The sequence below is a fragment of the Elephantulus edwardii genome, unplaced genomic scaffold (genome assembly GCF_000299155.1).
Source record: "Elephantulus edwardii isolate Elephantulus edwardi_28Jun2011 unplaced genomic scaffold, EleEdw1.0 scaffold00066, whole genome shotgun sequence".
Taxonomy (NCBI): Eukaryota; Metazoa; Chordata; class Mammalia; order Macroscelidea; family Macroscelididae; genus Elephantulus; species Elephantulus edwardii.
In genome coordinates, this window is record NW_006399816.1 from 3,036,295 (window position 1) to 3,060,104 (window position 23,810).

Genomic DNA, 23,810 nt, shown 5'->3' on the forward strand with positions numbered 1-23,810 from the left:
AATTCCTTGTGGATTGTCTCAACAGATATGGTCTTATTCAAGTTCATGCTTAATATTGTCAAGTTGGAACCAACTCTTAGCTGACCCGTGGGTTTTCAGAGGCTGTAAATTGCAGGAGAGGAGACTGTACATCTTTTTCCTATGGAGCGGCTGGTGGATTTGAACTGTGAGAGACGGACCACCTTTGGGTTAGTAGTGCAGCTCCCTCCAGGAATCTTACTAGGATGATGAAAACGTGCTAAAACTGGATAAACTTATTAAAACTCATTTAATTGTACACTTAGAATGAATATCATTGAATGTAGGGAGCTCTGATGGCCTAGTGGTAAGGAGCTGCTCTGCCAGCCCAGAGGCACAAGGTTCAAGTCCAGCAGCTGTTGAGTATAAGGACAGTCTCCTCCCATGTGATTTCCAGCCTTTGAAAACCTGTGGGTGGGTCAGCTATGAGTTTCTTGTGACCAGTGCATAACAAAAACCATCCAGAGGATCAAAATTATATCTCAAAAGATTGTTTCAAAAACTTTAAATACCATACAAAAACAACAAAAAAATTGCTTCAGAATAAGAAAATAAGCCTAGTTTTAAAATAAGCCAAAGAGTTAAATAGGCCAAAGAGGCTTTTTGCTGTCTAGTTGGAACTGCTTATAGTTGACCCTGTGGAAAACGAGTTTTAGTAACTAAAAATTGCAGAGGAGGAGATGTCGCACCTTTCTCTCCAAGGAGCATCTGATAGATTCCACCACCAGTGAGGCCTGGCCTTTTGGATAGCAGTGAATTCTCTGAGGACTAGCCACTAGGACTCTCAAAAGGGATGTACCGAAGGCAAATAACACACAGAAAGACATTCACTATTACTAGCCATGTTGTTGTTAGGTGCTGTGGAGTCGTAGACGACTCATAGCGACCCTATGAATAAAAGGCCTGAGCACTGTTCGTACATAGATTTTCCGGAGGCAAGCCATTTCGGAAGTGGATGCCGCTCCTGTGTCCAGATAGTAATCCCCATGAGGGAAAGGAAATGCAACTGAAACCCACAAATAAGATTTCATTCACTAGAGTAGACAGAGGAAGCTCTGATGACATAGTCGATAGAAGGCTGTGTGATAACCCAAAGGTGCTGGTGCAGGAGGAAGATGTGCAGTTTTCTCCCTCGTGATTTACAGCCTCACGTCTCTAAGAGCTCAAACCAGCTTAATAGCAGTGAGTTTGAGTGTTTACCAAGTGCCAGGCACTGTACAAAAGCTAGTATATGAGAGGCAACAGAGGGGTATTCAAGTCAGGGCATTTGTGAGACAGACAGACCTGAACCCAGCCAAAACCTAAGAGTAAGAAGTGGCTGGGTTATGGAATCCAGAGGAGGAGGCCATTAATTTTCTGGTGGTGTCCAAGCTCCCTGGCACCAGATCACAAAGTAACACAAGCCAAGTGGTTTACATCAACAGAAGTTTATTCTCTCACAGTTCTGGGGGCTAAAATTCCTGCTCTCTCTTAAGGCTCTAGGAAAGCTTCTTCCTTGTCTCTTCCAGATTTTGGTGGTTCAGGAAGTCCTTGGTTGTGTCAGGACCACATACAGCCATGCTCCCTCTGCATCTGTCTGTGTCTCTTCTCATAAGGACACCAGTCATACGGGATGAGGACCCTTCTTACTCCAGTAAGGCCACATGCTAACTTAATTGAGTTACATCTGCAAAGACCCTATTTGCAAATAAGGTTATATTCACAGGTATGTGGGGGTAGGACTTGAACATATCTTTTTAGGGGGCACCTAAAAAAATTCATCCTATAACTTTGGGAAGGCAGGGGCGACTGTGTAGAGGAGGAAGTGTGTCAGTGGCAGGGATGAAGAGGAGCAGCCCACTCATTAATTTCACACTTACTGACCGTCTGCTGTATGCCAAGCTCTGTCTTCTGCTCTGGGGACCCCACAGTGAACTTGAATGACCAGGTTCCTGTTTTCATAGAGCTCACACTCTAGTAGATCAAGATACCAGCAAGTAAAAGCTTCATGTACTAAGAGTGTGTGAAAGGGGTGGGGCTGGGTGGTCATAGGGGAAGCTGTTTAGAATAGACAATCAGGGAAGGCTTCTGGGAGAAGGAGGCATTGGAGGAGAGTCCTGGGTGATGAAGCTCTCTGAAGAGTTTTCCCATAGAAGTTACAGCAAAATCTGTGAGCTCAGAGGGGTCTTAAAGGCCAGCCTGGCTGGAGCCTGTGGCTAGGTGGAGGAGGCGAGTGAAGTGTGGGTAGCGGCCATATGAGGTTTAGGCAAGAGGTCAGGCACATAGTAGGTACTGCTCTTATGCTCATCCCTATTCTCAGAGCCTGGAGCAGGGAAGGAAGATGGGCTTGGGTATCTGAAGACAGCCCAGGTCCCCTTCTCACCACTCCCACAGCCACAGCCAGTCTCATGGGGACAATGGTTCCATACATCTGTAGCCCCCATGAGGATTCTTGGAAGGAAGCTGCCAACTGGCCACCTGCCCACTCACCTCATCTCGCCCTGACGCCCCACGGGCATATGGACCATCTGGGCAGCTTAGGTCCCTTCAGCTGGAGTGTGGGTCTGGAAGAGGGCGGGCAGGAAGAGCCCCACAGTGCCCAGCACACACACAAACACAAACACCCACAGGAACAGCCGGTCCACCACCATGGCCACATATTTCCAGTCCTCAATGACCTGCAGGCAGACAGAAGGCGTGGTCAAGGGAGTGACACGTATCAAGCCTGATGTTTCCTCTGCTTTCTCCTACCCATCTTCCAACCCCAAGTCAGGCCCTCACTGTCACTGTCAGACCGGCAACCCCTTTTCCAGACTATAGGTTTGGAACCACATGCTGGAGGGACAAGTCTGATTCTCTCAAGCTGGTCTCTTAACTGGGCAACTCTGTGCCTCTCAGTGTCTTCCAACATAGTGAAATGAACCACCCAACTCTGTACTGCATAGCCTCACCCTGAGAACCAGGCTGAACAGCAGAGTTAGCAATGTAAGAAGGTATCATTTCAATACACTGTGATTTAAACCTGATCGGATTTCTAAGGGGCATGGTCCCTGAAGATCACAAGGCCCCCTCCTCTCATTTTCTTCCCAAACCCACTGCCTGAGCTGCTCCTGTGCACAGGAAGGTTCTGGACCCACCTAGCTCAGTGGGCAGGGCAATGGGGGCCTACAGGACACTGGAAACCCAGGCCCCTTAGTTTACTCACTTCACTACAGAAACACATGGGTTCCTCCCCAGATCACTGTGATAAAGCAAGTGTCATGTTGAATGAAGTCACACAAATTTTTTTTTCTTTCTCAGTGAATAGAAAAGTTACATTTACACTATACTATCATCTAGTAAGTATGCAATAGTACTGTGAAATAATGAAATACAAGAATTATAACTGAAAGATAACACAAAGAGAGAGACATACATTGTTGGAAAAATGGTTCAAATATACTCATTATAATATATACTCATAAATATACTCATAGAAGCCTTCTATTTGTAAAAAAATTGTGCTATCTACAAAGCAGATAAGGCAACATGCAGCCATATGAGCTCAGTTCATGTCACTGTTTTTGCCTCAGAACCGACTCATCGCTGACCCTCCAGAGGGTTTTCAGAGGCTGTAAATGACACAGGAGGAGACTGCCTGTCTTTCTCCTGTGAAGCTGTTAATGAATTTGAACTATCAGAGAGATGTGGCCTTTGGGTGAGCAACACAACCCCTCTGGACTGTGTCACCAGAGCTCCATACAGTGTGAGAGGTGTGCCTGTAATGGAAGCCAGTGGCCCTCCTGTCAATTCCAACTATAGCAACTCTGCGTGTGTCAGAGCACAAAGTGCTCCACAGGGTGGTTTAATGGCTCGTTTTTTTCAGAAGTTGATCACCAGGCCTTTCTTCTGAGGCACTTCAGGGTAGAACTGACTCTCCAACCTTTCAGTTAGCAGCCAAAGGTATTAACCATTGTCACCATCCAGGGACTCCCTAGTAAGCAACACTCACCCACCCCAGCCTTTACATTGATTCTAATTTATGGTGACCATTAGGTTTCCAAGGCCGAAAATCATTACTGGGAAAGGTCCCTCTTTCTCCCAAAGAACGGCTGGTGGATCAGTGTAACATATAACATGTAACATATTCTGCTATTTCCTATCCTCAAAACCCAGCCTTGTTCTGTTCCGTCATCTGGGTTTCTCTCTCATTCCAGGGTCTTCTCAGATCCCATTGTAGGGTATAGAGTTGACAGCAACCTGGCTGGCCCCCAGAGGTGCCCATCGTCCTTTGTGCTGAGGGAAACATTGTGAGACTTGCATATTGGCTCCCTGGCCTCCCTGGTGCCTGCTCGCATGCCCTCATGTCTGGATGGCACTGTGTGCTTTCCTGGTGAGCTTGGAAGCCAGAAGGATGCAGCAGAAGCATGGACTTTGGAAATGTAGGTGTCAACGGGCAAGCTGGCATCAGTGACCCAGTAAGTGGCGTGTGTCTACCCTCCAGGATACAATCCGCTTTTGGACTACACCTCTGTCACACACCCCACATGCCTGACTCCTGTCCTGAGCTGCAGCAGGCCTTCTTAGACTGTGGCTCTCCCCAGCTTCCTTGAGTTTCTTTCTGACAGTCCTAATTTCAAAGGGCTGCATTTTCTCCCCTGTTGGTGCTGTTTCCCCCTTTTTATATTTCTGTGCTATTTATAGTGACCAAGTTAATCACCAGGGAGGATGTAAGTGCTGAAGATGAGAAACACTCCATGGACTGGCTGAGCGGTGTGCTCTGAAGGGAAGCAAGTCTCTTTTCTCCAATTAGCCATGAGAAAGCCAGTCATCCAGGAAGTCCAGAGTGTGCTCAGAACAGGGCAAGCACAGGGGAGGGAGAATGGAAGAATGTCCGAAAGACCTGGGGTGGAGCTTGAGTCAGCCCTGGATCAGCTGTGTGACCCTGGGCAAGTTAATGAGCCTCTCTGTGTCTTACTTCTCCCTGTCCCCCCACCCCCAGAAAATTGAGATTTGAGTAAAAGTCACTGCACAGGTGTTATGCATTTAATTATATCCCCCTAAAATATGTTGAAATCTTAATCCCTGTAAACTGTGAATGGGTCCCAGTTTGGAAATTGGCATTTTCTTTTGTCATGTTAATGAGGTCATACCAGAGCAAGATGGGTCCTAAACCTGATCCTATCTGAGGGATGTCTTCTAAAAAGTTGGAGCAGCAAAAGATTCATGTAAAGATGTGTTTACAAGCTGTCAAGAACTCAAAGGAATGTTCAGGCTACAAAAGCAAAAAGAGCCAAATCTTTGCTTCAAGTCCACAAAGAGAGAAAGACAGGCAGACTAGCCCTGCTTATGACTCGACTTGGAGCCTTCAAAACAGTGAGGCAATAAATAACTGTTAAAGCCATACACCTGCAGTATTTTTTGTTACCACATCCCTAAGAAACAAAGACAATAGGCTTCCTGGAGAATTAGCAGTAAAGCACGTCAGGTGTCAGGTCGTAGCAGAGTGCAGGCTGCATGGGCCAGGTCCATAAACACTGGTGATTGTGAGTCCTGCTTGGCCCCTTCCTGCTGGAAACAGCAGGAGAGAGGCCAGGGCAGTGCCAAGGGAGAGGTGAAGCCTCAGAAGATGGAACTAGGGGTGACAGAACCTCATGTGCATGTTGCTGTTGTTGTTGATAAGTGTCACTGAGTCGTAGGCGGCTCATAGCGACCCTCTGAATGAGAGTCCTCGACACTTGCGTGAATTTCTTTCTCCAGGTTCATAGGGTTTCCGGAGGCAAGCTATTTACAGAAGTGGATGCCACTCCTGCTTCCAAGCTTGTTTTAACTGGGGAGCACCACCAAACACTGCCCACCATGGGTAACTATTATCACATTTGACACATCAGTGTTACAGTGTTCAGCTTCACAGTGACTACAAGTTACCTGGCCTTTCCTCAGAGATGCCTCTGGGTGAACTTTAAACTCCAACCTTTAAGTCAGCATCTCAATGTGCAGACTGTCTGCATCACCCATAACTTCACAAACCCCTGCAGATCTAGTTAGAAATACAAGCTCACAGCTGCCTCCCCAAGTGCCCCTGGATCACTTGGAATCAGCAGCCTTAGAAGCTGTATTTTAGACAAGTTCCCTAGGGGCTCTCATTTAGCCAGTATATGGTCCCCAATGGCACAGTGGCATCTGGAAGCCATGAATTAGGTAATACTGAGCAAGTTCAAAAGCAGAGAATAACATGATCAAATTAATTTTTACAAAGTGAAATCCGATCACTATTTAGAGCAATGCTTCTTAAACAGTAATGCACCAATGATTCTCCTAGGGATCTGGTTAGAGTGTAGACTCTGGTTCTGCCAGTTTAGGGCAGGACCTGAGAGTCTGCCTTTCTAACTTGAACCCATGGAGTCTTGATGGCACAGATAGTTAAGAACTTAGCTGCTAAAAGAAAGATTAGTGGTTTGAAATTATTTTGTGTCCCTGTGTATGGAAAATATCCTATCACTCACTCAACATTGTATTTCAGGAAAGAACTTGAATTGTCTTTTTAAAACTATGAATCCAACACTATTCTTCTCTTGCTTTTCATTCCCGCATAGGATACCATGCGATTGTCTGATTGAAAGTGGCCCAAGTTAGTCCGTCTCATCTCACTAATGCCTAGAATGTCCATGTTTATGTGTTCCATTTCATTTTTCACAACTCCTAGTTTTCCAACACTCATACTTCGTACATTCTTTGTTCCAATGATTAAACGTGCTTGTAGCTGTATCTCCTCATTTTGAGTGACTTCCAATCTGGGCTCTACCTCTAATTAAATAACTATCCATGTTCCTCTACTGTTCATTGGGTTTTCAGAGGCCTGCTATTTAAGAAGGATGTCAACGCTTCTTCCTAATCTGTCTTAATCTAGGGGTTCTGCTAAAACCTGTCCACCTTGGGTGACCCTTATGGAATTTGACACACCAGTGGCATAGCTTTCAGCATCACAGCAAAACACAAAGCATATATTAGGGTTGTGTCTTCTCTCTATTCTATTCCATCTGTATGCAGAGCAAATAATTCAGGAAGCTGGACTCTGAAGAAGAATGTAGCATCAGGATCGGAGGCAGACTCATCAATAACCTGAATTATGCAGATGATACAACCTTGCTTGCTGAATGTGAGGAGGACTTGAGATGCATGTTGCAGAAGATCAAAGAATATAGCCCTCAATTTGAATTGTATCTCAATGTCAAGAAAACAAAAATTTTCATCACTAGACTGATAGGCAACATCATGATAGATGGAGAAAAGATTAGAACAGTCAACAACTTCCTCTTTCTTGGATCCACAATCAACATCCTTGGCACCAGCAGTCAGGAGATCAGGAAATGTATAGAACTGGGAAAGTCTGTAGTCAGGGACCTCTCCAAAATATTGAGGAGTAATGATGTTAGGTTAGGGACTAAGGTATGCCTGATTCAGGTCATGGTCTTTTCAGTCACTTGCTATATATCTTCGAGCTGGACAATACATAAGGATGATGGCAGAAGAACTGACTCATTTGAGCTGTGGTGTTGGAGAAGATTATTGAATATCCCATGGACAGTCAAAAGAACAAATATGTCTTGGAGAAAGTGCATCCAGAATGTTCTTTGGAGTTCGAGATGATAAAGCTTCATTTCACATACTTTGGGTACGTAATTCCTTGGAGAGGGACTTCATGCTCGGAAAGGTGGGAGAGTTGGTGAAAGAGAGGAAGTCTTTAATCAGATCGATTGGAACAGTGACTTGAGTGTGGTAGAAAATGTGAGGACGGTACAGGATAAGAGGGGGTTCAGATCTGTTATATAAGGTCCCTACGAGTAGTACTCGATGGCACCTAATAACAACAGTGTCTCTGTGTGGATAAGATCTGGCAATTTGCTCCCATGAAAATTATTTGGTTATTTTAAAAAGTAAGTGCCTTCCTCAGTGCTCTTGGTCCCTTTGTTGTTCTTTGGTACTGTGAAAGCACCATGTAAACTACAAATCACAGCAACCATATGAACAACAGGGAGAAACTTTGCCCTGTCCTGAGCCAGCACCACTATGCTCAAGCCCATTGTCACCTTGTTTTATTTGCCACTAATTTGGAAGTGACTCATAGCTGACACTCCATTGGGTTTTCAGAGGCTGTAAATCTCATGGAAGGAGACTGTCCATCTTTCTCCCTCAAAGCCGTTGGTGGATTTGAACTACTAGAGAGGCATTGCCTCTGGGTTAGCAGCTCAACTCCTTACAGATTAAGCCCCAAACCTCCCTTTTATCACCTTATGTAGGTATGTTGCTGTGTGGTGTTGAGGCAGAACTGACCCTCCAGCGGGCTTTCAAATGCTGTAAATAACAAAGGAGGAGATAGTTCATCTTTTTCCTGAGGAGCACTCTGTGGATTTGAACTGCCTGTCTTTGGGTTGACAGTGCAACTCCTTTCCCACTTGGCCACAAGAGCTCCTTTTGCTGTCACTTCATAGGCCTGCCTATTGTTTGTCTGAATGCTGAGTCATGGGAGGTGAGTTTGGTTCTATGATCAAACAATGACTAAGGACCATGGTCTTGAGGGGGCAGCATTTTCCAAAGGACAGAGCTTTGAAGGCAAGAAAGGGGTAGGACAGAAGGATTCATGGAAATGAGAACTCCAGGAAGGAAGTGGGGAAAGAGCAGTTACGTTGTGGGTACTGGAACTGAGGGTATAAAACAAAATGTATATGAATTATTGAGTGAAAAACTAATTTGACTTATAAACTTTCACTCAAATCACAATTGAAAAATGTAAAAAACAAATAGACATAAAAGGATTCCAGTCATGAAAACTTGGGAGCAATCCTACGCTGCCACATGGGATGAGGTGACAGTGACTGGACAGTCCCCAAGGACAAGATCCCCGGCGGTGCTGGTAATGCTGCCCCGAGGACCACACTGAGTAGCAAAGATGTAGAAGAATTGCTCTTGTCCCATATCCCATGTGCTAGCATCTCTTCTTTCCATTTTAGAGTGTCATTTTGGAGCTTTTCCAGCCAGCTCTCTTCTCTCCACGCTAATGGAATTCCAGCATTTTCTCCAGAGAATGTGTCTTGTGAAAAGGAATCTCAGATAAGAGCAAAGAGATGTCCTCTTTGTCCCTATACAGCTGCAGAGGGGCGACACTGTGAAAATTCTGCTCAGAGAATCTGATCTGATAAGGTGTTGAAATGAGAACATCTTCTCCTGGCTGCTATGGAAACGTGCGTGAACATCTCAGTACCAGAATTCTGTGTTCCGTTACTATGACATTGTCGTTAGAAGTGTTATTTGTCCAAAGGAGCTATTGGAGACTTCAAACATTAGTGCTTATTGCTCGGTCTGGTAAAATTTGTCATTCTAGACACTTTACTTGATAATTCATTACCCTGGAGCTTGTTGTTGTGTTGTTAGGTGCTGTTGAGTCGACTATGACTCAGCAACCCTTCAAACAACAGATTGGAACCTTGCCCCATCCTGTGCCATCTTCTGGTTTTCTGATATGCTTGGCTCATTGTTAGGGTCACTCTGTCAGTCCATCTTGTTGAGAGTCTTCCTCTCTCTCTGATTTCCCTCTTTCCAAGCATGATTTCCTTTACCAAGGGCTGGCCTATCCTGACAACATGCTCAAAGAACTAGTGATATTTTAGTTGATGCTTTTATGCTCCTAAAAGCTAGAAATCTTCATATGACTTCTTGGCATGTCAGAAGAGAAAGGAAGCAGATGCCCTGGTTGCCCAGACTCCTATGTTCCCAAGAGGTGGGCAGTCAATTTCTGGTTGGTGGTAACCTCCCATTTCTAGAGCCTGTGTCTCCCTGCTGCTCTGCAAGGGAAATTTCTCCAGCAAGGGGGGCCTTGTTCTTGGCAAGCAGGCATCACCCAGAAGTGGATGGAGTTAGTGTCCCTAGGGCTGCCTTCAGCCTGTGGGTGATGAGAGCTAGTGGGTAAACATTCCAGCCTCCCTGTGGGATGATTGCACAGTGAGTTCCACATGGTTCCTCAGAAGGTCCCCAACAAGCTGATTAAAACCCACAGCAGTGACCTGCTCACTAATACCCAATATTAACTCTTCTCCTTTCCCCACTACTTTGTCTGTCCTTCACCTTCCAAATAAACTACCTGGACCAAAGTCCTCATTTGAAGGGCCTACTTCAGGGACAACTCCAAACAAACACCCAAAATGTCACTGGCATGTGTGACCTCTTCACCACCCCCATGCATGAAGTTTACGAATACTCCTGAGAGCTCTGGTGGCCCAGTCTTAAGAAACTGCACTGCAAACCAAAGGCACATGGTTTGAGTCCACCAGCTGCTCTGTGGGAGAAGGATGGACAATTTCCTCCTGTGCAATTAACTGTCTCTGAAAACCTACTGGAGGGTGGCTATGGGTTGGTTCCAACTTGACAGTACACAACAACAACAACACTCCTGAAAGTTCTTCATTCCTTATTTAAAGCATTTGAGATTTTTCCGAGTCCCTGGATGGCACGTATGGGTAACACCCTTGTCTACTAACAGGAAGGCTGGAGGTTTGTGACTACTCACAAGTGCCATGGAAGAAAGTCCTGGTGGCCTCTCTCTCCTTTTTTTCTGATGGTCTCTTTTTTTAAAAAATCTGCCATTTAAAAGTCTATGGAACACAGTCCTAGTCTAACACACTTTGGGGCCTCATGAGTTGGGATTGATTGTGAAGCAACAGCAACTTGTGTGTGTACATGTGTGTATGTAACCATGCAGGTGGGCAGGAGCCGGGCTACTGACTTACACTCTGGTCTTGGTCATCGCTCTTCATGTGCTGGGCAATGAAGCTAACCCCTTCCAAGGCCTCCTGAACATCCTGCCGGAACTTCCCAGAAGACCTCAGTCGGAAGTCCTTGGGAATCCCCGCTGAGTTGGAGCCCGCTGGAGACTTGGGAGCAGCAGAGGCAGGATTCATAAAATACATGGAGTGTCCATAGAAGGTGGAGGGGCTGGGAGGGCCCATGGCGGAGGAGGTGGCAGCGGTCTCGGTCTTGGTCAGGCACAACTGAGTGGGCTGGGGGGCCCTGGCGGGGCTACTGTCGGGGCGCTTCATGAAGAGGAAGGTGGGCAGCTTGTGGAGGAAGCAGCGCTTGACCCAGGGCGCCATGGTGTGGGTGCTGGGCGAGCGGTGGTGCACGTTGAGCACACAGACGCTGGTGACGATGGAGAAGGTGACCAGTACCATGGTGAACATGAGGTACTTGCCGATGAGCGGGACATCCAGCGAGGTGGGAGGCACAATCTTGGAGATGAGCAGCAGGAAGACGGTGAGGGCCAAGAGCACCGAGATGCACAGGGTCATCTTTTCACCGCAGTCAGAGGGCAGGTAGAAGACGAGGATGGCCAGCGAGGTGATGAGCACGCAGGGGATGATGAGGTTGATGGTGTAGAAGAGTGGCTTGCGTCTGATGATGAAGTCATACGTCACATCCACATAGGTGGGGTCCTGCGGGTTCACGGTCCTTCGCCCTGGGAGTGCTAAGATGTCCCACTCGCCACTGGGGGTAAAGTCATCCATCCTGGCTGTGGGTGTCTTGAGGACCATGTCAATCTCCGTGTGGTCGTAGGTCCAGGAGCGGAATTTGAGGGTGCAGTTCTGCTGATCAAAGGGGAAGTGCTTCACCTCAATCTTGCAGGCACTCTTGTAGATGGCAGGGGGTAGCCACATGATGCTGCCATTGGACTGGACTACCACGTTAGTGTAAAGAGACACCTCATAGATCCCATCGGCACTGTGGGCATAGAACAGAAGCAACATGAAACCCATGACCAAGGCCTGCATCCACAACTCCCCAAGGAGCCCTTCTGGATTATTTCTTGATAATCACACTTCTAATCTCTTCAGATGCCTGCGCTTTCTGAAAGAAGCCTGTTTGTCTTGGCAGCTGTGTGGGAGTGACAGCCTTCCCATGAGGCAACCTTCACATGCACTGACTCACAATAGACCAAAGAGGTGGAGTTTGTTATCCCCATTATACAGGCAGAAGAGTCAAGGATCAGAGAAGATAAGTGAATTTTCCAAGTTTAGAAAACTAGTAAGGCATACAGCTGGGATTTGAACTCAGATCTTTGGTGTAGACTACGTAATAATCATACCACATCACTGTTGTTATTATTGTAACTGTGGAAGACTCTCTCTAGCTTCTGACACCGACCTATAAGACATTTATATATAATAAATGAGTGCAGCTAACAGTGACAAAGCAATGAAAGGGCTCTGGACTGGTCCTGGTCCCGGTCCCAGCTGCACCTGTGTGAATCAGGCAATGCTACCCTCTCCCTGGGTCTCCATCTGTAACCAAGGATATTATCTCTGCTCATCTCTAATTCTTCTCCCAGTCTAATGGCCTGAGTCGGGTGAAGCCCAGATGGGGCCTCGGTCTGGACTCAGAACTGGAGTTCAGTTAGACCAGCTACTTGCATGCGGTCACCATGAGGCCTAGCCGTCCCCAGGCACTGACCCTCCCGCACCACTCACTTATTATACAGCACGATGTCTGGCAGCCAGACGTGATCTGCAGGGATCCTCAGGATGTTCACACCCTCATAGCAGGAGCTGTTCCAGGCCAGGCGGTAATCAGTCCATTCCTGAGCAGACAGGCAAGGCCCTGTCACTTGTAGGTCATCATCACCAAGGGGCAGCCATGGAGGAAACGTCTCCTGGCTGGACACCCTGCAGGGAGCTTACCTGTCTCAGCCAGACGTTAGTGGTCATGATCTGTTCTCGCTCATTCTGGGGAGGGAAATGAGGTTATCAGTTCACCAGGAAGAAGGAGCCCTCATACATGGTCCTCACTTTATCACACAAAAGGCTCTAATGTTAGTTAGTGGTCATGATCTGTTCTCGCTCATTCTGGGCGGGAAATGAGGTTATCAGTTCACCAGGAAGAAGGAGCCCTCATACATGGTCCTCACTTTATCACACAAAAGGCTCTGAGCTCCAGGTTCAGTTAGGTCAGTATTCCTTGAATGGCTCAAAGGTATTCTCCACAACGTCCATCTTCAACAATGCTCATGATCCTCCCCTGATCCTGGCCCTCCTTCAGCATCCATATCTCAGTGACGTACGTCCTACCTATCCTGTTCTACAAGTCACAAACCTGGGAGTTCTCCCTGACACCTTTCACTCTGACCCACAACTAAGTTCTGCAAATGGTTTCTCCCATGTATGTCTCAAATATCTCTGCTTCTCTTCATCTCCACTACCACCATCATCACAACTATATCACCTCAACTACTGCAATTGCCTCCTACCTGGTCTCCCTGCTCTGCCTCATCTGCCTTTAGTCTATTCTCTATAGAACAGAGTGGTTCTAATAAAACCCCAACTGCTTAGCCGTCATTCCACTCAAACACTCTAGTCCCTCCACATTTCACCCCAAGTAAAAGTAAAGATCCTGCCTGTGACTTGTAGGATCCTAATGACCTGTGGACTGTTGTCTCTATAACTTTGTGTCCCATCATGCTCTCATTTATTCATTCTACTTCAGTTACATGTGTTTCTGCTATTTTCAAACACATCCCTACCTTTATACAAACTTCTCACTCTTCCTATAAAATCCTATGAAGAAGTAAGATTTGTATTCTATGTGTACAGAAAGCTACAGAAGTGACTCAAACACGGATGTAATCGAGGTGGGATACAATAGGAATGTGGGCAAATTTTTTCTACCCATATATGGAGAACAGATAAGGGGAGCAGGGAGTGTAGAATGGACATAGACCAGTTAGGGAGTCTGGTAGTGGCCCAGGTGAGAGATGGATGATGATGGCTGGGACTATGTGGTTAAGATTCATGCATTCATTCAGAAAATACTTATCAAGTATCTGATATACCTTAGATATCTTTGAGGTACCCTCTCTCTCAAGGAAATTACATCCTAGCAAGAGGAAACAGATGATACACAAATAAGTAGATGGTGTCAGATAGTGATTAATAATGTTGTTGTTGAGTCAGAACCGACCCACAGCTGACCCTTCCACGGGTTTTCTGAGGCAGTTAAACACATGGGAGGTGATTGCTCGTCCTTCTCCCACGGAGCAGCAGGTGGCCTCAAACTGCATGCCTTCAGGATTGCAGCTCAGTTTCTTGCCATTAGGCCACAAGAGCTCCTGATTATTAATAGGAATAAAAGGAAATGGAAGAATGAGAGAAAGAGGGAGACAGGGATGTTATTCTATATGGAAAGAAAAATCTTTCTGATGAGATGACAATTCTGTTTTTCTTTTTGAGGAAGGAAGGTTATGGACACAACCAGTTTATGAAAACATTTATTTCACCTTCATTGTTGAAGGATGTTTTTGCTAGTTGTAGAATTTTAGGTTTTCAGTATTAACAGCACAGAAGAATCTATGCCTTTGAACTGTGGTGTTGAAGAAGAGTACTGAATATCCCATGAACTGCCAAAAGAACAAACAAGTATGTTTTGGAGGAAGCAGAAGCAGGGTGCTCCTTAGAGGCAAGGATAGTGAAACATACTTGGATAGGTCTCAGATACTTTGTGCATGTTGTTAGAAGTGACCAGTCTTTGGAAAAATACATCATGCAGGGACAGCGGATGGTTAGAGAAGGAAAGGAAGACATTCAAAGATGGATTGACACAGTGTAAAAATAGGTTAGAGAGTATCAGAGATGGTGAAGATGGTACACGATAGGGCAAGGCTCAAATCAGTTGTTTAAACATAGGGTGGCTGTGAGTTACAGCTGATTCAACTGCACCTGACAAAAACCATTTTCAACTGTAAGTCTTACTGTCGATCTTTGGAAGATGGTATTTTCCCTCGATTGCTTTTAAGAATTCCTCTTTGTCTTTGGTTTAGGAGTTTGAGCATGATGGATCTGGCTGTGGTTTTCTTTATATAGCTCTCATAGGGTTCATAAAGCCTCTTGAATTTGTAGCTTAATATCTTGGATCCCTTTTGGAAAAGTATCAATCAGTGTCAAATCATATATTGCTTATATCTTACATCTTCTTTTTGGGAGACTCCAGTAACAGCTTTTATTATGTTCCCATATTATTGGGGTTTTTTTTCCTATTCTTTTTTCCTTCTGGTCTAGATATTTTCAATTGACGTCATTTCCAGATCCCTAATCTTGTCTTCTGTTATAACCAATTTGCTACTAAACCCACCCAGTGAACTTTTAATTAGTGTTTTGCTAGATTTTAGAGCTAATATTTATTTCTGATTATTTTTTTCTTAGTTACCTTCATTTTCTGATTGGGCAAATTTACTGTCAATGACCTCTTTAAAACGTTAAAGAACAAGGATGCCACTTTAAAGACTAAGGTGTTTTGGCCCAAGGCATGGTATGTTCCATTACTTCAAATGTGTGTGAATCTTGAACAATGAATATGGAAGACTTCAAAAGAATTGGTGTCCTTGAATTGTGGTGCTGGTAAGGAGTATTGACTGCTAAAAGAACAAACACAGCTGTCTTAGAAGAAGTACAGTCAAAGAGTGTCTTGACTGTAACAATGATGAGACTTCCTCTCACATATTTGGGGCATGTTTTCAGGAAGGGCTGGTCCCTGGACAAGAATACCATGCTTGGAAAGGTAGAGGGTTGGTAAAAGAGAGGGAAATCATCAATGAGAGGGATTGCCACAGTAACTGCAATAATGAGCACAGCAAACATTACACAAGATTTCAATCTGTTATACACAGAGGTCCTATGAGTTGCAATTGATGCAACAAAACTAACAAGTTCTCTAAAGAAATTCTACATCATAATAATGTTCTCCAATAAATTATTATTACTTTAAAATAAAATCATTTTAACTGATGTTATTGTCCTGAGAGAATATTTAAACCTTAACTCAAAAATATACCCTAAAGTTTTCTTAGATGAGACATTGTAAGAAATGGCATTCATAAATTATAATTAATATTCTAAAAGGAGGTATAAATGAATTTTTTAGTGAATACACATTTAAAAAAATCTAATTCCTATTAAAAAACCAAAATAAACGAATTGTTTTAAAAAAACCTAAAACAAACAAATTTTTTTTAAACCCCAAAACACAAACAATAGTTTAGCTTAAGTATTAAAAATGTTCTGCCTGGAGCATCATATTTTTTTTTAGGAACTGTCTATATGAGATCAAACTAACGACAACAACTTAAAAGATTATACAGGAAACTTTGGTGTTCTGGAGTTCATGTTAATGAGGGAGGAGAACCCAGAAAAGGCAGATGAGAACAGTTGCACAAATCAAGGTCACTAAAGAGGAGATGTAGCAACTGCTGAATTGGAGTATATTTTGCTGTGCATATTCTCAACAACAGAGTTAATAAAACATAAAGATAAAAATGACTTATAAAGTCCATGCATGATAGCTTCAGTATCTGGATCATCTGTGGGTCCATTTCCATTATCTTTTTTTCCCTCTTGTTTTTTCTCATTTTGCCTTGTTTTATGCCATGCTTTGTGAAGTTTTATTTTACTTACAACTGGAGAGTACTTAATTTGGCTTTATGGAAGACAAAGGAGGACAGATCATATTAATCAAGACAGAAAATGAGCTGGCTCAAAATAGATTTGTTTGCTTGGTTGTTTTGGTGCTAACTGGGCTATTTTTTATTCATTTTTACTTCCAGGGTTGTCCTTCCTGATAATACATCCAAAGTGAGACTTGGCTGTCACTTTATCATATCGTGGCATTTTTAATTTTGTTGTGATGCTAAAAGTTATGACCCCAGTATTTCAAATACCAGCAGGGTCATCAGTGGTGAATAAGTTTCAGTGGAGTTGAAGAAGGATTAGGAAGAGGAATATGGCAATCTTCTGGAAAAGTTAGCCAATGAATATTTTATAGATAGCAAGAGAACATTTTCTGAATAATGCTTGGCCCTATACCCTAATCTCAAAGTGAGGAAAGAGTCAAGGTCACCTCTTTAAATGCCCTTGACCTCTGAGATTCTGGATCAGAGCTCTGATACCCTCAACCAATTTTGTTTGACTTTGTAAATTGTTCTTGTGAAAAGGCTACCCTGCAACAAGGTGCTCTGACATCGCCGAAAGTGAAAAATGTTTCGTTGTGTTTATAAGCAGTTATTTTTGTTAATTGAATTAAATTTCATTGTTATTGTTGTTATGTGCCATTGAGTTGAGTACAACTCCTAGCAACCCTACGAACAACGGATTAGAACTCTGTCCTATCCTGTGTCATCCTGACCGTTGCTGGTGCACTTGAGCCCATTGCTATGGTCACCGTGCTGGGGGTCTTCCTCTCTTTCACTGACCCTCCACTTTTCTAAGCACATACAGTGGTATGTCCAGATCTGAAGGGTACTGTTTGATCCATTTTCACAAGCGCTTTATACATTGAACACCTTCCCTTTCTAGATGTAGCACATTTCCATCACCTGGAAAATGCCCTTGTGTCTCTGTCCTGCCCCTCGCCCCTCATTCTCCTTTTCTCCCCCAGCAGTTGTTAAGTGTGCTGATAACCTTAGTCCAGGGCCCTGGAACCTCCAAAGAGCTGCTTTTAATGCTCTGCTTATCTTTGTTGCTTTTATTGTTAAATGCTGTTGAGTCGTAGATGACTCATAGTGACCCTATGAATGAAAAACCTGAACATCTGTATAACTTTCATCATTTCTCCAAGTTCATAGGGTTTCTGGAGGCAAGCTATTTCGTAAGTGAATGTCACTCTTGCTTCCGCTTGTTTTAATCAGTGAGCTACATCAAATACTGTTCACGATGGGTAACCATTATTGTATTTGACACATTAGTGTCACAGTGTTTAGCATGACAGCAACCATGAGTTACCTCTGTACAACAAATGGATAGACCAGTGCTATACCACTTAGAAGAACGTATGACCAAAAACAAAACGAGGCCTGAGGGCTGAAGATTAAAATCACCCACCTTTGACTTGGTAGCATAACTTTCTGTCCACCAGGCCCATAGAGCTCTCTTTATCTTACCCAGGCCAAAAACCTTTGCCTGTTTCCTAGAAACTTCCATCTTTAAGTCAGTTGTGTCTATAACCACTCTTCCTGAAAACAAAGCCCCAAACCCCTGAAGACAAAGAAAGTAACTAAAACTTAATATTTTCTCTACACACAAATCTCTAGCTCACAGGGGTGAGGACTAGCAGTTGGGTTTCCTTCTGTTTCACTAGTCCCTTTGGCTCCACAGGCCCACAGACCAGACCTGGCAGGGGTAGCCTGAGCCTGGCACTACAGCCAGAGCTGCCTGCCTGTTCACTCTCACCAGGGTGGCAGCTGCAGGGCAGCAGCTGGGCTTGGCTACATTAAGCAGACTTCCCTTGGCTGGACACATAACACACGGATATCAGCCTGGGTGAGACCTGGCAGGAAGCCCTTACTCCTTCCAATGTAACTATGGTGCAGAAGAGAACAGAGAACTCGGAGCTCTTTGCCCAGTTCTCATTCTTCAGTGTGTTTAATGAGATCTTTAGAAGGAAGAATCCACCATTCACTTGGCCAAAACCTGCTTGACGGCTGTATGTTTGAGGAGGTGGGTTTGTGAGGGCCTGCTGTGTTATAGAAGGAGGCTGAGAGTTAAGGTAATCACTGTGAGGAGGAAGTTCAGCCCCCTTGATTATCTCCTTGAGAGCTCTGGTGGTCTAGTGGATAAGGAGTTGTGTTGTCAATCCAATGGTAGGAGTTTCAAATCCATCAGCTACTCTGCAAGAAAAAGGTGAGCCATCTCCTTCAGTGTGATTTACAGCCTTTAGAGAGTCAGCTATGAGTCAATGTCATCTCAGTGGCCATGAGTTTTGAGTGAATGGTTAGAGAGCCTTGGCGGCAGAGTGTTGGGCTGCAAACCAAAAGACTGATGGTTCAAACCTACCAGCAGTTACATGGGAGAAAGATGGGCCAGTCTACTCCCTATAAGATTTACAACCTTGGGAACCCAAGGGGCCCTTCTTCCCTGTCCAATATGTGTGTTGGAATTGACTTGAGGGCAGTGGGCTTGGGTTTTGGTTATCTCTGTTGGAATGAACTTGATAGCAATGAGTTTAGATTTGGAGCATCTTTTCCCTTGCACCTAGACATGGCACCCTGTACTCAAGTGTCTGCTCTTCAGAGCTGCTTGCACGGGCCTAGTTCTGTGGGTGAGGTTGTAGGAAGGTCACATCAGGGAAGGTTTATCATGGCCCAGTCTCCCTAGATTCCTCCTAACTCAGAGACAGCAGAGGACAGAAGGGAAACTCCCTAGCATCTCAGCCTTCCTCCATGCCCCACTTCACTGCACATTCACATATTAAGACCCCAAGCCTTTCTGTGAACTCTGTAACCCATCCCTCCCTTCCAAACCCTCAGTGACTTTCCTCCTCTCTTCACAGCCTCACTCAGCCTGGCTAGACCAGCAGCCGCCTCTCGTCTTATCCTAGCACCAGAGCTTCTGTACTTCTCTGTTCTTTGAACCTAGTTCCTATTTCTCTCAACAATTATGAGACAAGTGAGGCTATTAGCTGAGCACACTGGGGAAGGTAATGAAACAAGGCTTTAAAGACGAGGAGGAGAAGCAATGGATAGTTGGAGGCCCAGTTAAGACAGAGTCTGGCAAGACCATTGAATGCCTAGCAATGGTCATTGCGTCTCTTCTTTTATAGTAAAGCCTGAACATAATTAGATATTGAATATTCATGAGTCCTTCTATAGCCCCCTTGCTATGTATAGTTAAGACTACACCAACCATGATAATTCAGTTTCTCTGGCCAATTCTGAGCTGTGGTGCTGGAGAAGAATATTGAATATATCATGGACTGCAAGGAGAATAAACAGGTTCATCCTGGAGAGGGTGAAACAGGCTGCTCCTGGAGGCCAGGATTCTGAAACTTCTTCTGACTTTGGGCATGTTGCAAGGAGGGAATTAGTCCTTGGAGAGAGATGTCATGCTTGGAAGGGTGGAGGGACAGAGAAAGAGAGGAAGACCCTTGATGAGATGGATAGATTCAGTGACTAGGGTAATGAGGGTAAGGGTACCTGAGACAATCAGGTTGGCACAGGATAGTAGTACAGGTTTCAGGGCTATTGTACATAGGGTCTCTATGAGTTGCAGGCAATTTGACAACATATAACAACAACTGGCCAATGATTAGTTGAGGCTTGGGCTTGGACTACAACTCAAGCCAATGAGCTTCACAGGGCTGTATAGACAGTAGGTAATCTGGGAATGTCTTATTCATGTTCAAATGAGGATGTACAGAGGATTTGGCATTTCTTGCTATAGATACTGTCATATGAAAACTTTATGTTGTGGGTTATTGCTGCAATTTTATGGCATGAGCTAAAAAAGAAAAAGCACAGAGCACTGACATGATTAAGTTAATGAAATAATCAGCCCTGGAACTATATCCATTGTCTATCTTGTTATGTGATTTAATAAATGACTTTATTGCTTTAGCTATTCGTCATTGGGCATTCTGTTTCTTTCAGCCAAAGAATTTTAATTGCTACTGAGATCAGGTCTTTGTGTTGTTATTGTTGTTAGGTGCCACTGAGTTGGTTCTGACTAATAGTAATTTTATGTATCAAAACCCTGCCCAATCCTGCACCATGCTCACAATCTCCACTGTGCTTAAGTCTATTGTGGTAGTCACTGTGCCAACCCATCCCACTGAGGGTCTTCCTCTTTTGGTTGACCCTATACTTTTCCAAGAATGATGTCCTTTTTCAGGGACTAGCCCCTCCTCACAACATTCTTGCTTCTAAAGAGTACTCTGGTTTCACTTCTTCCAAAGTAGATTCCTTTGTTCCTTTGGCAGTCCATGCTCCATTCAATATTCTTCACCAACATCACAGTTCAAAGGCATCAATTCTTATTCAGCATTCCTTATTCATTCATTGTCCAAATGTCATACACATATATAAAGCAATTAAAATGACCATAGCTTGAGGCAGGCACACCTTAGTCTTTAAAGTGACAACCTTGCTCTTTAGCACTTTAAAGCGGCCTTTGGCAACAGATTTGTAGTTAGCTCCAAAGTCTGGAGCTAGTGTAGACAAAGTAGGAGAGAAACCCCCACATAAAGAGAATAGCACATGCCAAAGTCACAGATGACATTTGTGGAATGAAAAATTATCCTAACATTAGAGAAAGCAGGCTCAAGACTCAAAATTCTGGTAAATGCCTTAATTTTCAGAAATGAAAAAAGATGAAAGGAAAAATCTAGACCCTGCCTAGAAACCTGAGCAATGTCAAAACTAAAACTCAAGTCACCTAACTCCCAACCCTGACCACAGCACGGTCACTCCATCCCCCCACCCCCAGACCTAGCTGCCTCTCCTCTCAGGATTGTCTCAAGCCTAGGGGGCCCCTGCACCTACCACGCTGATGAGCTGAGCCAGGAAGAGCTGCAGCTTGATGGAGATGAGCTGGGAGGAGCTGTTGGCTGGGCGGATCAGGTTGTTGTAGCGGGTTTTGTTCAGAAGATAGTCCATGAGCTTCTCCTCTGCATTGGCCATGCGGCAGTCCCCTGAGGAAACACACACACACACACAGGCCTGCTAGATCCCCCTCCAATTGATCATCACTGTGGCTGATGGCAGTGAAGGGGAGGGCTGTTCTATCTGTCCTCTTCCTTCTCCATCCTGTTTCTTCTAGCAATGAATGCATCCTAGGCTCCTGACATTTGGTTAAAAAAAATGGCTGTTTAGCCTGATCCTTCCTTGGCTCATCCAAGTGGTCCACCCAGTGTGCTGTCTAGTCTACTTTCCAAGTTTCTCAGTCTGCTGCCCCCATCTCTGCCATCTCTGACCAAGGCCCTAATTTCCCATCCATGCCCTAGGCTGTTCCAGTAGCATTCACGTTGATCTCTTCACCCCTAAAGTGATTTTCTCACAACACAAACTGGACAAATGTCCCTCCCTACCCATCACCCCTTAGTGCAGCAGGCAGAATTAAAGCCAAATATTTTGGATTGATGTCCAAGACTTTTATCTCAGCACCGGCTTATTTTCTCCCACCTCTTCACATTTACCCCAGATTCTCTGGGTTCTGGCCATACCCTTCTGCTAGCCTTTCTCCCATGTGTCCTGTGCTATCTCACGTCTAGGGCCTGGAGGACATTTTCTCTTACCAGAACTGCCCCCAGTCAGCTGGCTACCAAATATCAGAGTGTTTCATTTGTGCCAGGAACTCTTATAAACAGATAATATTATTGTTATTATGTGCCGTCAGGTCACAACTGACTCACAGCTGACTCTCCAGTGGGTTTTCAAGCTGTAAATTGCATGGGTGGAGATTGCCCATCTTTCTCTCGTGGAGCAGCTGGTGGATATGAACCATTTGCCTTTAGGCTGCCAGTGCTACTCCTTACTAAGCCACCAGAGCTCCCCATGCCGGGAACTGTTGTTGTGTACCATCCAGTCGGAACTGGTCCTTAGCAGTTAATCACACAGGAGGAGATGGCCCATCCTTCTCCCACCATGCAGCTTGTGGATTCAAACCACGTGCCTTTAGCATTGCAGCACAGCTTTTTGCCACTAGGACATCAGAGCTCATAGAACAGTGCCAAGAAAAAGGCAGAAATGGTTCCTGCCCCCAGAGGGCTTGCAGTGTGGTATAGAAGTTAACCAAATATGAATTTTGTTTGCAGATTTGTATGGAGAGTGATGCCTTCACTAAAAAAGAGTAGAGGGATGAGGGAGGAATATTCTGGGTCCAGACTTGGATCTACTGAGCATAAGTACCTGCCTGTTGCTGTTAGCTGCCTTTGCGTTGTTCCCTGACTCAGAGAAATTCCATGCAAAATGGAATTAAATGCTTCCCAGTCCCATACCACCTCAGAGACTGCTTGTGGTTTGACAATAGTCTATCATGATCTATAATCGTGGTTTTCATTGGCTGAAATAAAAATTTGATTTCTAGGTCTTTTTTCCTAGTCCACCTTAATCTGGAAGTTCTGTTCACTGATCAGCATCATTATTTGTGTGTCAAGTCAAAACCGACCCGTAGCTGATCTTCTTACAGCAGGTTTCCAGGGGCTGTAAGTCTTAAGGGAGAGGACTGCAACACAGAATAGCTGGTGTATCTGAACCATGTGCCTTCCTGTTGTTAGCACAGCTCCTTACCACTATGCTACAATCGCAGCAACATGTAAATCTACAATGACTGGTAGTGTATATGAGCTGTAATAGAACCTGGTCTCCTATTTGTAAGGCAAAAATTCTACCAATGAACCTCATTAATTAATCTAATTAATGCCTCATTAGGTGCTTTAAAGGAGGCTCTGGTGGCTTGTTGGTTTTGTGTTGTTGAGTACCACCGATAAGGAATTGCTGCTCCTTGGGTGAAAGATTGGCAATCACCTCTCCTACAATTTACTGCCTCCGAAAACCTGCTGGAGGGTCAGCTGTGAATTAGTTCCATTTTGATGCTACACAGCAACAGGTACTTGAAAGACACCAGGAGAGGTCCAGCTGGCAGCAGGCTTTTGCTCTGGAGTTTAAAGGAGAGGTCTAAGTTTAGAGCCATATGGAACCTCCTTCAGTTAGCCTGCCCTCATCATCCCCTGGGCTCCACCAGTGCCAGAACTACCTCTCCATACCCCGGTACCTTGAAAGTAGTGTTTGGGTCTTTATCTCATTCCCTCTCAAATCTGGGGTGAAACTCAATCTTGCTTGTTCTGGTGTCTTCAAGGAGAATATTTCAGGTCTGAGCAGGGACCCATACTTTTTCTTGGCAAGAAGAGTCAGAATAGTCAACAGGGGTATAGTAGCTGGAAAAGACATGGAAATTGGCTGGGGGAAAGAGCTGGGGGAGGAAGATGTGCTGGGAAAGGATAAAGAAATAAGGTGGGTGTGGGGATACAGG

The 23,810-nt window shown here is 44.7% G+C and overlaps 1 protein-coding gene across 1 annotated transcript in view; it reads right to left on the reverse strand.

Annotated features, from left to right (window-relative positions):
* Positions 1-23,810, reverse strand: part of CHRNB4 (cholinergic receptor, nicotinic, beta 4 (neuronal)) — a 30,333-nt gene that overhangs the window by 1,401 nt on the left and 5,122 nt on the right. Inside the window, 5 exon segments of the mRNA XM_006888370.1 lie at positions 2,488-2,675; positions 10,761-11,748; positions 12,495-12,604; positions 12,705-12,749; positions 21,323-21,471. Of these exon segments, the coding sequence (XP_006888432.1) occupies positions 2,488-2,675; positions 10,761-11,748; positions 12,495-12,604; positions 12,705-12,749; positions 21,323-21,471 (1,480 nt within the window).